Source organism: Monosiga brevicollis, genomic scaffold (assembly GCF_000002865.3).
Source record: "Monosiga brevicollis MX1 MONBRscaffold_26 genomic scaffold, whole genome shotgun sequence".
Lineage (NCBI taxonomy): Eukaryota > Choanoflagellata > Craspedida > Salpingoecidae > Monosiga > Monosiga brevicollis.
Window position 1 is genome coordinate 445,483 of NW_001865063.1, and position 15,436 is coordinate 460,918.

At 56.8% G+C, this 15,436-nt stretch overlaps 4 protein-coding genes across 4 annotated transcripts in view; 2 read left to right on the top strand and 2 right to left on the bottom strand.

The window, feature by feature from the left end:
- Nucleotides 1-1,197, top strand: part of MONBRDRAFT_38502 (uncharacterized protein) — a gene marked incomplete at its 5' end in the record, with an annotated part of 4,649 nt that extends 3,452 nt beyond the window's left edge. Inside the window, one exon of the mRNA XM_001748851.1 lies at nucleotides 68-1,197. Within this exon, the coding sequence (XP_001748903.1) occupies nucleotides 68-630 (563 nt within the window). The 3' untranslated portion in view covers nucleotides 631-1,197. The remainder of the gene's footprint in view (nucleotides 1-67) is intronic.
- A 164-nt stretch (nucleotides 1,198-1,361) lies between these two features.
- Nucleotides 1,362-2,958, bottom strand: MONBRDRAFT_28474 (uncharacterized protein; the record flags this gene model as incomplete). The annotated part of the gene is made up of 9 exons (XM_001748920.1): nucleotides 1,362-1,460; nucleotides 1,588-1,719; nucleotides 1,847-1,902; nucleotides 1,990-2,095; nucleotides 2,175-2,264; nucleotides 2,339-2,431; nucleotides 2,517-2,564; nucleotides 2,685-2,780; nucleotides 2,887-2,958. 9 exons carry the CDS (start codon nucleotides 2,956-2,958, stop codon nucleotides 1,362-1,364), a joined length of 792 nt encoding a protein of 263 aa, XP_001748972.1.
- A 568-nt stretch (nucleotides 2,959-3,526) lies between these two features.
- MONBRDRAFT_33896 (uncharacterized protein) lies at nucleotides 3,527-6,521 on the bottom strand. The gene is made up of 10 exons (XM_001748921.1): nucleotides 6,505-6,521; nucleotides 6,179-6,295; nucleotides 5,998-6,063; nucleotides 5,833-5,919; nucleotides 5,581-5,709; nucleotides 5,410-5,501; nucleotides 5,080-5,146; nucleotides 4,912-4,977; nucleotides 4,707-4,799; nucleotides 3,527-4,583 (listed from the first exon to the last, which is right to left on the bottom strand). The coding sequence occupies exons 2-10, from the start codon at nucleotides 6,254-6,256 to the stop codon at nucleotides 3,705-3,707; spliced, it is 1,557 nt and encodes a 518-aa protein (XP_001748973.1). The 5' UTR covers nucleotides 6,257-6,295; nucleotides 6,505-6,521; the 3' UTR covers nucleotides 3,527-3,704.
- Nucleotides 6,522-15,305: 8,784 nt separating this feature from the next.
- Nucleotides 15,306-15,436, top strand: part of MONBRDRAFT_11127 (uncharacterized protein) — a gene marked incomplete at both ends in the record, with an annotated part of 796 nt that continues 665 nt past the window's right edge. Inside the window, one exon of the mRNA XM_001748852.1 lies at nucleotides 15,306-15,412. Within this exon, the coding sequence (XP_001748904.1) occupies nucleotides 15,306-15,412 (107 nt within the window). The remainder of the gene's footprint in view (nucleotides 15,413-15,436) is intronic.

The window sequence follows — 15,436 nt, forward strand, 5'->3', positions numbered from 1 at the left end:
GTTTAGTTTTTGACTGGATTGTAGCCATGTCTTGAGGCATGACTCACTGAATGTTTGAACCGCCCAGCTTCTCAGGTGGCCCCCAGCATAAAAACGCCAACTACAAGTGTGCCCTCAAGCACCGCATACCTGCCTCCTGCCAGCGCCGAGACACATATGCCCTCTTCATCCATGCGTGGTACCAGAGCCGAGTATGATTTTCCGACACCTGGTAGTAGTACACTCCCTCCACCGCCGCCATCACACCCACCGCCATCTAGTACATCATTCCTTCCGCCTGGCAGTGCTGCCCTGGCTCGCGATTCGTACCCATCCAGCGAAAGTCGCCATTACTACCCCGCTCCAGATCGGGACCGCGCAGGGCGAAGCACGGCAGACATGTACTCCCCAAGTGAAACCACATTTCAGCACCCACGTAGAGCTGACACTGGTTACATGCCCCCGAGCTCTGCGGCTGCCTCGGCCAGCAACCGCTCGTATGCTCAGCCCCAGCAAGGTCGCTATGCCCCGCCTCAAACAAACGATGTGGATTTTCGAGCACCACGACGCCGCATCGCTTGCCGGTTTTACAACACGCGGGGGGGCTGTCGTCGTGGCAATGAGTGCCAGTTTCTGCACGAAACGCGATGAACCCGTCAAATCTGTTTGAGGCGCCAGCTTTTGCAGCGCTGCCCAATCAGCCGTCATAACCTTGAGTTGCTTTTTTATTAATCTTTTTTTTCTCGAGTCATTCCGTTACCTGCTAACGCGTGAGAACAGTATTTTGCCATCCTTGGGTCCTCGCTGAGCGAAGACACCAATGGGTGTGTAGCCTTGTTGGAGCGGAGAGGCTCGTTCCAACTCTAAAAGCCACGACCGGCGTTTTCTCTTGTTCGCGCTGCTGTTTGGTCGTTGGTTCTTTGTGTTTTGTTGCTTGCTTGTTTGCGAGATGTCGATCTCTGTCCATTTGCGAGTCCTGGTCGGCGCTCCACTTTGCCCGACACCATTAGCTGCCAAGGCTCTTGCCACTTTGTGTGCAAGCCCCAGATCTCTAGATTCCCACAACCGATGCTAGAACTTGACTTTTGCTGCCTGCTTCCGTACATCCTTTACTGCTGGTCTTACTCATCCAGTGGGGCTCTTGCTCCTTCACAAAAGGCAGCATGGAATTGGATGAGCTGACGAGAGGGGTCTGGGCGTGAATTGAGACAAGACTTGATCAAAATCCGCGGTTCCATTTCCATGAATGCATGTTAATACAATTAATTTGCTATGAAGCACCAATCCCTTGATCGGGAAAGAGGACAGGGACTCGAACCAACTGCGACTCGGCAATGGCGAGTGAGGTGATACTCGGAACGAACACAGATACATGCAGTCGCTCAACGTGCACAGGCAAATGTCAAGGGGATGCCAGAGTGAATGGAGTGCTGCTTGTAGAATGCAATGAGCTCTGGCAAGTCGTCAAACACACGGTCCGTCTATGCTCAGAACAAGAAAGGCGCCAAAGGGGTGATCATGCGTGAAACACAAGGGTGTAAGAGCTCGCTCGTCACGTGGATGGCTGTAGGCGGATGGGGCCGGCAATGCAAATGGGCCAAGACGTACCGTGGCAAGACTGCCGGCGCGGCGGGTGACTTTGACATGTGCAAAGGTCCGGGGACTCGTTGCCACAGAGACCACGAACCCGTCCACGGCCTTGGTTTCACGCACTAAAAATGTCCCAGGCGGATTGTTGGCCTGGACGGCGACCACCCGAACCGAGTCGTGCAGGTGAGGGGCAGTCAACGGTGATAAGGGGTGCAGATGGGCTTGAGATTGGTTGGTCTAATCTCAACATTGCATAAAGCCTCGCATGGGCACTCACCAGGCGTGCCTCGGCCTCGGATCGACTTTGCATACCGTGCATATATGTAGCCGTCTCTATCAGTGACAAGGGAGCCGAGAGGGAACAAGGGCCGTAAGTTTGGGAATTGCCAACTACACTCTCTTCTGGAGCCGCCAACAAACCAGGCGCGGTGGGAGCTGGGGCAGTTTGAGGCGTCAACGACGGTCTTGATGGTGGCATGGGCGAGCTTTCCTCAATCCCGGCCATGGTCCTCGGATCGTACATGGACTGACAAGGACAAGATGCACGACAAGGGATGCAAATGAGCCAAGTTGATTGGCGATGTGAGACTCGATGCCGTGCGTACTTCTGTTTGAATGCTGGCTGGGTCTTCCACGTCATCTTCATCCTCAGGGCCCAGACCCTGCATGGTCCTGGGGTCGTACATGGATTCCGACTGCGCGAGTGGTTGATGGGAGCGCGCGTGAGCACGAGCCGGGCAGCCACGAGGATGAATTCAGTCTCACGTACAACAACAGGATCGTCATCCTGACGAGCAACGGTAGCATTGTAGTTCATGTTGACTTGGCCGCCCTTGTTCTTCGAGCCAGCCCCCTGAGACACCTGCAAGGACGCACGCGGCGGTTAAGGCCATGACACTCTTGCAACAAGTTGGCAAAGCCATTCGCATGGATGGATTCGAGCGTACGGTGAGGTAGCCCTCCTCGCTATTGATGGGCTCGGATTTGTTCAACACCTAAGACCACAAACGGAACGAAACGTCGTCAGGATCAAAGGATGGCGCGCCAAGGACGAGCGGGAGCCATTTTGTCTGGAGTGGTAATGGGTCGAAGTTGGCAAAGCAGTGCACACGGACCGTCAAATACGCGCCCTCTACAGAAACGGCATTCCCTTGTGCAACAGTCATGTAGGCGCCCTCCACCATGACATTGTTCGTCGCCGCTGCGGGGCCCTGATCCGTGGACGCCGCGCATTTTAGAGTTGCAAAAAAACGCTGATGTGAGAGTGGCGGGGGGGTTCGCGGTGGGCTGCGTTGATGGATCAAGCATGCGCCGCACCTCCTCATCGCCGACGTTCATGTACAGGCCTTGGACCATAATGGCCTCCCCCAGGGGTTTCATGTCATCCATCTTGTCCTGAAGCTATTGCTGTTGCCAGTACCAGTGCCGATGCCGATGCCGATGTCGTTCTTGCAGTCGCGCGTCGCCGTCAACTGATAAAAGCACCCCAACAAGGAAAACGGTACAGCAGAGCAACGATTGGACAGGCGTCCAAAAGCCAGAGGGGTGATCCAATTGTGATATTTATCAAGGTTAATTTTAAAGCATAAATTAGAGAAAGCGTTCAAGAAGGGCCCAGAATCAGAGAAAGGGTTGAACAACAACTGAGCGAGTCCGCAATGCCTCAAAACAAACACACACAAAAAACAACAACGTGCTTTTTGTGTGTGTGTGTGTGTGTGTGTGTTGGTTTGTTTGTGTGTGTATGTGTGTGTGTGTGTGTGTGTGTGTGTGTGTGTGTGTGTGTGTGTGTGTGTGTGTGTGTGTGTGCCTGTGTGTGTGCCTGTGTGTGTGCCTGTGTGTGTGCCTGTCTGTGCCTGTGCCTGTGCCTGTGCCTGTGCCTGTGCCTGTGCCTGTGCCTGTGCCTGTGCCTGTGCCTGTGCCTGTGCCTGTGCCTGTGCCTGTCTGTGTGTGAAATAAGGCTTGAGAGTAATTGATTGATATACGCGTAAACAGTCGGGTTGAACGAGGCGAGCCAGCTGCCGCAGCCTTGCAAAGTTATGGCACAAAGAGCAACCACTCCTTGAAAGACACTAATGTACACGCATCAATATGGATGCTAGCGGCAGCATGCCCAAAATCCTTCGTGTCGCAGGTCAGTCCCATTCGCCCCAGTCATCGCCATCGCCGTCTGCGTCATCACTACTGCCGACCACAACCGGCTCAGTATTCTCACTGCTATTGGACGAGAGGGCGGTGACACCGAACGACTCGACGACATCAAACTCATCCAGGTTCAGATCATCATCATCAAGCCCTGCTGCTTGTGCGTCTGCTGACGCTTCAGGTTCAGCGCACTCCGCGGGCTTGGGTGCTGCAAGTTCCTCGGGCACTTGGGGCATTTCGTTCTGTTCTGACTCTGCGGGCTCTGCAGGCTCTGCGGGCTCTGCGGGCACTGCGGGCTCTGCAGGCTCTGCGGGCTCTGCGGGCTCTGCGGGCACTGCGGGCACTGCGGGCTCTGCGGGCTCTGCGGACTCTGCGGGCTCTGCGGGCTCTGCGGACTCCGTGGGTTCTGCGGGCTCCGTGGGTTCCTCAATCTCGCCCTGGGACACGTGCGGGTCCTCAAGGGCCGTGTGCTCTTCTGTGTCGACCCCCGGCTCAAGCTCGTCCGTGATGGGGAGATCCGAGTCATTGACATCAGCTGCCGCCATCTCTTCCGGTTGGGCAGCTGAGACAGCTGCCACATCCTCGGCAGGAGCAACAAGCTGGTCAGCGACCGCTGATGCCCCCTCCTCAATAGTTTTCTTTGCAAGTGCAACAGTATCCAACTCTTCTGCGGGTACCATCCGTGCTGTAGAAATAGCTTCGGCAGGCACATTGTCCACCAGACTAACGTTGTCCTCGGCCTTCGCTTCCGAATGCCCCCGGGAGGCCTCTTCCAATTGCTCTGCTGCGACGCTCAGGGTCTCAAATTTCGTCGCTGCAGTCTCAGCATCACCTGCTGTCCCCTCGGCCTCTACCGCACCATCATCGTCCTACAGGCGCAAAGCACCCCCCATGAGGGATCGGTAAAGACCCTTCCAGCTATTGATGGCGCTCCGCCTTTGATCTTTGTCCCCCCATTCAAATAAGCGCATCAGCAAGTCAGGAAGCCATACCCAATCATCAAACGAGAGCTCGTGCGTGGATGCCTCGACTTCAGCCGATTGTTGAACGCGCTGCAATAAAGCGGCCCGCCGCTCCACTTTCAGCTAGTCCAAGAATGATCCCCGTGAGCGCCAAGGTTGAAGTGACAAGGCAACGCCGCCTGGTTCTGCAACTGGTCAATACACATCGGCCAAATAGGAAATGGATGGAACCCACCTGCTGCTGATACAAGTGATACATGATGCGCTGCCAAAAGATCTCGTAGCTTAGTCGGTGTGGCACCTAAGAGTTGCACATAAATCAGCTGGCATCCATCACAAGATCCTTGGCCAACCAATAAACATGCCAGGATGAACAAACATATTGGGTGTGGAGCTGGCGAACAATGTCATCTTGGGCCAAAAGCTCGCCAATCTTGCCCTTGTAGGTATCAGAATCAAATCCCATGCTCCTGTGAAGAAAGCGTGCAGTCCGTGTGAGCGCATGTCGCAAAATCAAAGAGGAAAAATGAAACGAAGTAAAAAAATAAAAATTGACCAAAAGCCGCTTTGTGCCTTGGTAGACGCAGGGGCGAGGCACGAGCCACTTCACATTCCCCTCCCCCTCCCCCGCCACACACACACACACACACACACACACACACTCCTCCTCCTCTTCCTTTCTCTCTCTTTCTCTCTTTTGACTTGTTAACCAGCATCTGGTTCCGCAACGCACCACATTTGAAAGTCGTCATCTTGCAAGTCACTCTCAATCACGGCCAACCAGGCCGCTGCCTGCTTGTCGTGTGCTGCGGTAGGCGTGGACGCCTAGCAGAACCGGTGCACACGGCCCATCAGACTTGAACACGGGCCTCAAGTGCTTTGCGTCTCCGTGAGCAGAACAGACCTGGCGTTTTTGTCGGGCACGCGAGCTGCGAAGGCCTGAATGGGCAGCGTCGGGAGCGCCATCATGCTCAGCAGAGGCAATAGTATCCCGGACCGTGTCGACCACACCACGGACAGTTGCTTGAAAACTCTGCAGCATCGCGGACGGTTGTTGACAGAGGCAAGAAAAGACAGGTCAAACAGGTAAGCAAGGCTCCAGAACCCGAGCTTGGCAAATGATTCAGCAAGACAAGGCCGTGTTTGGCGCACTTACGGAAGAGAAGGCGGGTTGTGGCGTTTGTGCAGGACCTGATGACTCGGCGCGTCGATCCTTGATATGCTTGACTGTGTTATGTACCGTCTACGGCGATCCACGCGTGGTCGTTACCTCCCGCGTCACCGTTCCATGAAGTGGACAAGACGTGCCCAGCGAGCCAACCTGTTGCGTGTCGTCTTGAATGGTCCCGACAAATTCACCCAAATCGTTTTGAACAGCATGGACGGCCTATCGCAAAGGTCCGAGGCGTGAGCCTCGCCTGAAACTAACCCGCGTCCAGGGCAAAGGTCGTGGGACCGCGCCAGCTCGAGCAATGGTGCTTGCCCGTGCCCAAGCCACATACCTGGGACACGGTGCTCATAAAGCCAGAGAACCAGCCGCTACCGCCACCACTGCCGGCACCGCTGCCCCCGCTCGCCATGGCGTCTGCTTTGCAGTTGTCGCAGGTCGTCGCTGTCACCTGCAGAGTCATCGCCAACAAGGCGGCACGCCATCACATCATCAGCTGACCACGCCATGCGCCCCAGCAACACCATAACCAAACCCACGCTGCACATGCCCACACAAGCCACCCCTTCACCACCAGCCAACCATATACCTTTGCCTCTAGGCACCAGAGCTGTCCAGCATCACCAGCACACGACCACGCTGCCCTTTTCTGAAACTCACCTCAACACTGCAACTTTTTTAAATTTTTTTTTTTTTTGATGCAAATTTGACGAAAATGCACTTTATCATCAAAAAGAAAAAAAAAAGAAAAAAGGTCACACACACAAACAAAAAGCATGGGAGAACACACAGCCGTCTCTCGCGCGCCACAAGATGAAGGGCGGTGTCGCACGATTGGGAAAAGCTAGTTGGCTTCTTGGCATCCAGATGCAGCCGGATAAATAAATTCAATTATATGATAGTTAGTCACGTGTGAAAATCACGAGCGTATTCTAAGTCAGTGCTCAACGCATCTGGCAAAAGCCAGATGAAGTTGCCTTTTGGCCCACATTCCAGCTATGGGCGCGGATTCCAGGCATAATCCTCGTGGATGGTGGGGTCAAAGTACCGGTCATGAAGCACGCATTCGACGGCCCAGGCATGGGTGGCAATTGGAATCTCAGCTGCGCGGGCAATGTCCACCACATGTTCAAAAGAGGGCTCTGCGACGCGGGGCTCCTCGTCCGTCTGTGGCGCCAGGATAAAGTCGCACGCTTCGCGCCCATGGCGCTCCACGTCCATGGCCTCAACCATCTCAGCCCCAAGAATCGAGAGAGCATCACGCCAAAACTCGTGCAAAAGCCGCTTTTTGTGGTGCAGCAAATGCACGCGCATGCCCTCAAAGCAGGAGACCTGCTTGCGCACGGGGTGTTGGCGCTGCGGCAGCATGTGATGGGTAGCTAGGCGCACCGGCTTGTCATTGTCAAACCTCAAGCTGGTTTGACCGGCAGGTAGCAAGTGCGCCTCCAAGTCGGCAAACTGCTCCAAGTCGCGGCACTGCTCCAGCCAATTGGTGTCCACACACGGCACGCCAGTAGCCAACGCCAAGAGGTACTTGTAGGATCGCCGCGGGCACGAGGCCACAACTACCACCGGCGGCTCCTGCAAGACCGGGTCGTAGCTCTGAGCGTGCTTCAGAAAAGCACTGTCCTTCATTACCACCGTGGCCCCAAGGAGATTGGCCATGCGATACCACTCGTCCTTGGTCTCAAGCCCTGACACGGCCAGAACAATCCCTTGCAAGGGCTGACGATGCTTGGTGCGCTCCACCAGGCCCGGCGTCAGCCTGGATGCATGTTTGCGCTTCCGCGCCGAGCTGACGCTACGTGGTGGCAAACCCTGAATCTCTGGACTCACGCACGGGTTGATCCGTGATCGTGATCCAGGCACGGAAAATAGATCGGCTTGCACGTTGCGTGATTCCACAATGACTGAGTTGACACTCAACGTGACCTGCCCCAACGCCGGCGCAGTCTCGCTCTCTTCATCCTGACACAAACCAAAACGCCGTCGACATGCACCGGGCCGACAAAGGACCAGCAAAACGGTGGTGTGAGTGGCTGCGGGTCACAGGGATGTTGAATGGCACGCAATAGCCCTTTTCACGTGCTTCTCCGTCCCATGTCGAGCTTGAACGGGCGCGACAGACCTGAAACTGCACGACATATTGCTGCTGCTCTGGCAGGTGCTGCAAGATGATGGCAGCTTGATAGATGCACGACTTGCGTGGACGCTCCCAATCCCGCTCCTCGGCCGCCGCCAACACCTGCAAACGGACAAGCATCATCAGGCGTTGGCTCACCAAGACCAACAGAACACAAAGAACAAATCACAAGAGGCAGGGAACCACATACACTTGTGCCCGCTGGCAGGATGGGTGGAGCCACAACCATGTGTGGCTTTGATCGGTTGCCATCCGCAAAGTCGACAAAGAAGCGGTCGCTCCGATGACGCATGAGTCGACCCGGGTACAGCTTGCTGTCCTGACGATGAAACGGAGCCAAGACGTCCGTGCCCACCGGCAACAGCCTTTGCAACTCCTCTTTGCTCATTTGGTTAAAGATGTACTTCGTTTGGGCCGATGGGGCCTGTGAAGACAAGTAGTTGGGCGGGGTAGCAGGGAGGGGCGATGCCCCGGTTCGGCTCTCAGGCCTGCTGTCAGCTGAGCCATTTGGCTCGCTGTCAATCGGATCATCCTCGCCGCTCTCCGCATCTTCAACATCCTCCGCAGCCGTCTCCATGCGCGTATCCACAGAGCGGTCCTGCTGAGCGTCGGGGCCCTGCTCTAGGAGCTCCCGCTCAACAATCACGCAGGATGGGGGCACGCTCACTACATGGGCCTCGTCCTCTGACACTTGCTCCCCCAACTACACACGCACCACGACCACACCACACGCACCACGGCCATACGGTGCAGCATGAGCTCTTGGAATTCATGACTTCAGAAAAATTAAGACGGCTCAGGCCACGAAATCACGCAATGGCGCCGAAATACGGACCGTCAGTTTGATTTGATAGCGTTGTGTATCCACATCAAAGGACAAGATGCGACCAGGTGTATACATGGCGTAAGGCCCTTGCTGTAACAGTGTAGCCTCATCGGCAACAGTGGCCACCTGGTCGGAGAGGGAAAGATCCAAAGAAAGATGTGAGAGGGACCAAGAGCCACTATGATTAGCGAGTGAGACAAACCTCAGTTCCAGGCAACAAGATGCGAGGCGCCACGAGGACGCTAGTGCGACCCTTGGACCCATCTGCAAAATGTATTTCAAAGCCTCGGGGGCGGTGTTTGATCACCGTGCCCGGGTAGAGGAATTTGGGATCATCAGCGCACACGGCGAGCACTGCAGTGCCCACCGGAAACTGAAATTGTCTCTGCTCTGCGCTAAGATTATCGAAATGAAAGAGCTGGGGCAGCGGATCTTGACTCGGCGCGTGTGCCGCCGGGTCCGCCTCCCTGATTGCTTGATCGGAGGACGCTTGATCTGCGTTGGAGCGACGAGATGATGACCTCCGCGACTCAGGTGCCTTTGCGGCATTTGATACAAAGCGAGTCTCTTGGTCTCCTGTTTTTGAAAGGGCAAAAAGATGGCGCTTCTCAGGAAGGTCTGCCACCGGCTCTTGTCGCGGGGGATGATCAGACTGTGCCTTTCGATCACGGTCCGAACTCGAGGCCCGCTTTGCCCGTTTCGCATCGGGCCCCACGACGGGTGAGACTGCGCTCGCATCGGACGCACTAGACTCATCCTCGCCTGTTTGATTGTAGTGCCTTGGGCTGCGGTGTGGCGATCGCGCTGACGAGAATTTTTGAGCAGAATCGTATGCACGCGCGGCTGGCATGGCTGGACGCTTGGCAGAGCCTGGCGCCCTGGCACTTTTGAGCGGCAGTGGCCCGGAAACCGTGGCATCCACCACCACAACCTCATCGATGGTGGCTGCTTCAGGCTTGTTGGGACGACATGCTTGATCCACATTGAGTGGTGATGGCAACGCCGGGGGGGACACACCACGCGCATGGGCATCGGCTGCAGCCTGCGCGTACGCAATCAGTTGCTCCTCAGAAAGCAAGACTGTGCCATCGGGCCCCAGTAGATGGTCTAAAATGTTAAAAAGCAGGCCACCGAGAACCCCCAACATGGCTACGTGAGGCATCGTCACGCCCCAGCCTCTTGGGCACAAGTGGGAAATTACAAAGCCGTTCATTGAACATACCTGGCAAACGAATGTCAACTGCCAGCTGCTGCGTGGGAAAAAGCTGCTCAATTTGCGAGGAGGCCAGGGTACGCGTACTCGGCAAGCCCCCACCTGTCATCGGCATCTACGGCGCAAGTGGAGCACCCGGCATGAGCGTGTGCAGCAAGGAAGGAAGTGTAAAACGTGGGTGCATCACGGGCGGCCAGCGCTGACGAGCTCGAAGTACCATAGACAAGGATCCAACGTCACACTCAAAGGTGGTTTCAACAACCACGCGCACGATGCGCGGGCGCTGGCGCAGGTGCGGGAATGGTTGCCGCCTTTGTAAGGAGTGCTGCGCAGCTTGCTCAGTAGGAGACGAAGCGTGAGCTTGGCCTGCCTTGCTAGCTCGACGCCGAAGTGAGTTTGCCGAGGTGAAGTCGGTGGCTGAGGCAGCCCGGGAGTGCGAGGGTTCGGGCAATTGCTGAACCAAAATCTGCGCGGCTTCTTGTGTGGATAGCTGACCATCTTCGCTGGTGCGCCGGCGCTGTGCCTCATCGCGAACAGGCTCCCGATGCAGATGCAGCGGCTTGCTTTTGGATTGAAGGGACTGTTCGCTCTGGGGAGTGGGCAGCACCGACGCTGACGCCCGTGTGGGTCGCGGGTTGCTGTGCAGGAGTTCATCAACCTCGTTATCCTCCTCCATTGCCTCGGCGCGCTGAGCGGGCGAGGCAGTAACAGCGCGCGAAGCATGTTGCAATGGCCTGGTGGCGAGATGTGGAGTTGTGGGAATCGGTGGGGCAGTATCCGCTGTAATTTTACTCGACGCAGGTGCGTCGCGCGCTGGCGAGGAACTTGTGTCCGCGTGCTCCTCCACAAGCGCCTCAGTGTCGGCCAACTGCATGCCATGCATGCTCGATCGAATCTGCTTGAGTCGCTACGCGCAGAAGCGGAGCATTGCAGAAGCGAGATTTGGTTTAGCAACTCATGACACAAGGCCAGCGCAGGGACAAGGCGGTGAAAGCCAGCTTACCTCATGCCGCTTCTGCCGCCCGTTGGTTCGGCGTGCTTCCAAGCGTCGCTCAGCGGCTGCAGTCAGACTTCGGGCCGCTTCCTGGGAGTCGTGGAAAGCAAAGCTGTCACGATCAAGGGACACTTTGGCTTGGCCAGGGTTTTCAGTCGTCGCACGAGACACGCGGCGAATGTGCCGGACCGGCGAATCATCTTCATCTTCGTCATTGCCATCAATAGGCTCTTCTGCCGCGACTGGAGGAGACATTGTACGATTTGGGCGGCTTTGAGCCTGAGGACTAGTTGTTTTATCATCGCTTGCGCCGTCCGCATGGCGGACGGGTCCTGTCAACGCAGTTTGCACTGGCGGGGCCATCTCCTCGTCCAAGGTATCAGCCTCGAGGGTGGTAGCGGCTGTGTCCGTATTGGAGGACCTGGCCTTATTTGTGCTGGATACTCGATGTGCACGCTCCAACCGTGGCGGACCGACGCGTGCCTAAATCACGGGCCATGGGTCACAGACAAGCAAGCCGTCAAGGAAAAAAAAAAAAAAAAAAAAAAAAAAAAAAAAAAAAAAGCCAGTGCAAATTGAGGCACAACTCGAGGAGCTTGTACCTTGGTGGGCGACGGCAGCACCTGGGTTGACGCCGAGTGCGTCGGTCCAATGTTGTCGTCATGGAAGCTCCAAGGGGATGAGGATGGAAGAGTCACAGCCGTACCGTGTGATGTATTCAAGCTCTGCTGCCGCACGTCTGCATCCTGAACGACAGGGCCAGATGGGTGGAGCGAATCAGAGAACAGAACCTGCGATGACGCGCTACTGGTGCGCCCCAACGGCATGGGTGGGGCGGTGTCACTGTTCGTGCGTGATACATCGCCCGTCTCCTCGGCCCGAGCATTGTCCTTCACGGCCGCCGATGAGTTGGCGCGATCGGTCTGGGGAGAGGGCTGTGAATCGAGAGTGTCATCAAATTGCGATGTTTGCGAAGGCTCTAGCCGCAACGGCCGGATGCTGTGACCGCTGCTTTTGCGCGCCATTGACTGGCCACTGGATGGGCCTGATTGAAAGTATGATGGGAGTTGTGACTCGGTGCCTTGCGGCAAGGCCGGTGACTCGCGACCACTCGTATGCATGGAGGGGAAAGATGCTTCGTGGCTGCGAGTGCGGACACTGGTGTCGGCGGGCGGCGCTGAGCGGAGAGGTGCGCTGCTGGCTGCTGTCTCGTGGTCTGAAGCATCATCGTCGCTGTCCAATGTTCGTCCGGTGCTCTCATCTGCTGTTGAGCGACGTGCTGCTGAGCTGGTGGGCGGAGCGTTTGCATCTGACGTTGCAGCGGTGGCATCGGTTGCTTTCGGTGGGGATTGGCGCGGGGCGGGAGCTAATGTGGGAGACGTGGTGCTGCGCTCTGCTTGACGGGCAGCGCCTTTGCGGGTAGGGGTTTGGGTTGCAAGGGACGGTGTCCACTCTGGATTGAGATCCAAGTTTGCAAACGCCTGTGCCTCTGCTCGCTCGGCGGCCTGGAGCCGTTCGTATTCCCGAAGAAACTCTGGCGTGTCGTTGGCCTGGTTCTCATGACCGGACGTGGCTGCTGGGGACTTTGAGTGCTGCGAGGGAGTTCGGGCTTCGGGTGAGGGCGGGGGTTGTGGCTCGGCACTAGGCTGTGAGGCGGGTGGCGTGGGGCGATTGGATTTGTCCTCAACGGAGTTGGAGGCCAAGAGTTGCTCGGACTCGTTTGAATCGAGTTGAGCGGGGGCCTTTGAGGTGGGGCGCGGTTGAGACGTGGGTGGGGCGTCGAGTGAAGGCGGCACCGTGGTTGCCAGGGAAGCCGTCCATTGTGAGTCTTGGAAAGGTCGCTGGCTTAGGTCAGGCTCAAGGAAACGGCTGCGTGGGGTCTTGGCCGCACTGATGACTTGCTTGGGAGAAGCTGAGTGAGCGGGGAGCGCTAACGAAAGGAAACGGCAAGGACATGCGCATGTCAACAAGACGTGGGGCCGACAGTTGAAACAGCTGAAAATGTCTAGCATGGCAGATCATTCAGCGTGGCCTGCTGTGATAATTTACGTACCCGCTACAGTCGCTGTGCTCGCCGAGGTGACTGCTGGGGTGGATCCGGTACGGGGAAGTATATCGGAGCGGCGCGGGTCGTGTTGGTCGGACTCCAAGCCCTCGTAAAAGTTGGTCAACCCTTCAGGACGCGAGGGGGAGGGCTGGGACTCGAGGGCTTGCGCGAGGGCCTCGGCGGGGTCTTCCGCAAAGAGCATGCGGTGGAGGGTTTGCCCGTCGCTGCGAGCCAGACTGTTTTGCCGCTGGCCTCGACCGGCGCCATTCAACGTGAGTGGAGGAGAGCTGGAGCGCGCAGGAGCCAAGTGCCGGTGTGCCGGGGGTTGCAGGTTGAGCGGGACCGTGTCTGGTTCGTCGTCTTCCAGCGTATCCATGAGCATGGGATCAAGCTCGGCCTGGAGTGGAGGTTGGGCGCCGGGTGGAACGATGTGTGAGCAAAAAGATAAATAAATCAATGAAAGGACTTGGTCAGGCCTAAAGGTGACAAAGATGCCTACCGCGGGTCGGCTGACGGCCGCGTGGGAGCTGGGTTCGGCAGGGGCGTGGCTAGCGGTCCGGTGCGAGCTGGCACCCTGCTGGCGCGTTGACATGAGGACGGATGGGGCCAAGTCGACAGGGGAACCCCGGGACACGAAATAGACGAACCGTGCGCAGAAGAGAGGGAGTGCGGGCGGGTGAGAGGCTGACGTGAGTGGTGGGAAATTCCTTGGGTTGCTCTGAATGTTGCTCGTTTTGGGAAGATGGTCGACCCGAGAGCTAGCACGGGGCAAGTGTGAATGAGGCTCGGGTGCTGGGGACGCTGCAAAGTGTGGGAGAAAGGAAAACCAGGAGAAACGGGGGCAGGAAGAACAGGGTACAAAAAGGTGGGGGTGGGGGGGGGAGGAGTGTGGGGGCGGGGCTATACACGTCTTGTTTTCCTGTAAGTGGGTCATAGGTGGGTGGTTTTGCGTTACCTCGAACACGCTGATGCCAGCTTCATCGGCAGCAGACTGGGAAAGAAAGGATTTGCTGCTGTGAACGAGGCGCAAGAGTTCCTGGCTTTGGTTGTCCTGCTGGTCAAGCTCGGGGAAGTTGTCGTGATCATGCTTGGTTTGATGTGAGCTGTAGTGTTCCTGCGGAGCAGGCGGCTGGCTATCATCACCAAGCTGGGAAAAGTCGAGGTCATCGGCTTGCGAGTGCGCCAGGGCCGCTGAGCAAAGCCGTGCGCAAGGGAAAGGGATGAGAATTGCTGCCCAATGGGAAATGAGGGCGGCCCAAAACAGCGAGCAGGGCCCACCTAAGCGTGACTCCATGCCACTGGTTTTCCAGCGCCACGGAGCGCCGAGCTGACGAGCCGCGCCGTTGGCTATTGAGAGCAGCCGTCCCAGTCAGAAAGGGGGCTCAGGACTGCGCCTTGGCAGCCTGGCAGACTGTTCGTTGATGTTACGTCAAGTGTGTTCAAGGGCGTAATCCTTGGTGGCGCTGCTGCTGCTGCTGCTGCTGGGGCTGTCGGGCTGTCGGGCTGTCAGGTCACTCACACACACACACATGCGCACGCGTTTGCCTCTCTCTCGTTTGATCAGAGAGAGAGCGCGCGCCGGAATGAAACGATGAGAGAGAGAGAAGAAGAAAATCGGGCTATCAAAGTCAGAGAGAGAACGTGACGGAAGAATCAGGCCCGTGTACAAACAAAGCTAAAACTAGAGAGATGAGATACCACACTCGTCTGAGAAGAGAGACAACGTTCAAAAAGGATGACAACCACCTGAGAGTAACGGTCACTGAAGTCGTCCCACACACTCTTGCGTGTTCCAACATGTTTGCTCTAAATCGTCTCCCTCTCGGAACTATTGTTTATCTTCTCTAAACTTGACTTTCTGACGTTCTCTCGCTCTCTCTTTCTCCTTCGATCTCTCTCTCTCTCTCTCTCTCTCTCTCTCTCTCTCTCTCTCTGTGTGTCTCTCTCTCTCTCTCTCCTTCGATCTCTCTCTCTCTCTCTCTCTCTCTCTCTCTCTCTCTCTCTCTTCTCTTCTCTTCCATCGAAATAAACATCTCATCTCTAATTTCATGCATCTCCCTCCCTGTTAAATGAACACAACCCTCCTCTAATCTAAACCAGAAAATGATTTTGGCACGAGGGGTCGGGGAGGCGGCGGCGGGGGCGATCGCGGGGGGAAGTCGGGAGGAGCCGGATGCTCTTGTCAAGGTGGCGGGGGTGGCGGTGGGTGTGTTGGTGGCTGGTACGGCGGTGGCGGGGATGGTGGGCGTGCTTATGGCTTGGCGGGTGGAGCGCAAGCGGGTGAAGGAGTTGCAGGCTTTGCTGGATCGGATGGAGCGGCTTCGCAAGGAAGAGCGGACCGGGCGGTGCGGGCCGAGCAGCGGCTGCGG

Bases quoted from the DNA above. Each gene is read 5' to 3' on its own strand.
- MONBRDRAFT_33896 (XM_001748921.1), bottom strand. From the start codon at position 6,256: ATGGCGAGCGGGGGCAGCGGTGCCGGCAGTGGTGGCGGTAGCGGCTGG. The intron at 6,064-6,178 runs GTATGTGGCTTG...CCTTTGCGATAG, and splicing joins TTATGAGCACCGTGTCCCAG to GCCGTCCATGCTGTTCAAAA. The intron at 4,584-4,706 runs GTATGGCTTCCT...TTGCGCCTGTAG, and splicing joins AGCTCTCGTTTGATGATTGG to GACGATGATGGTGCGGTAGA.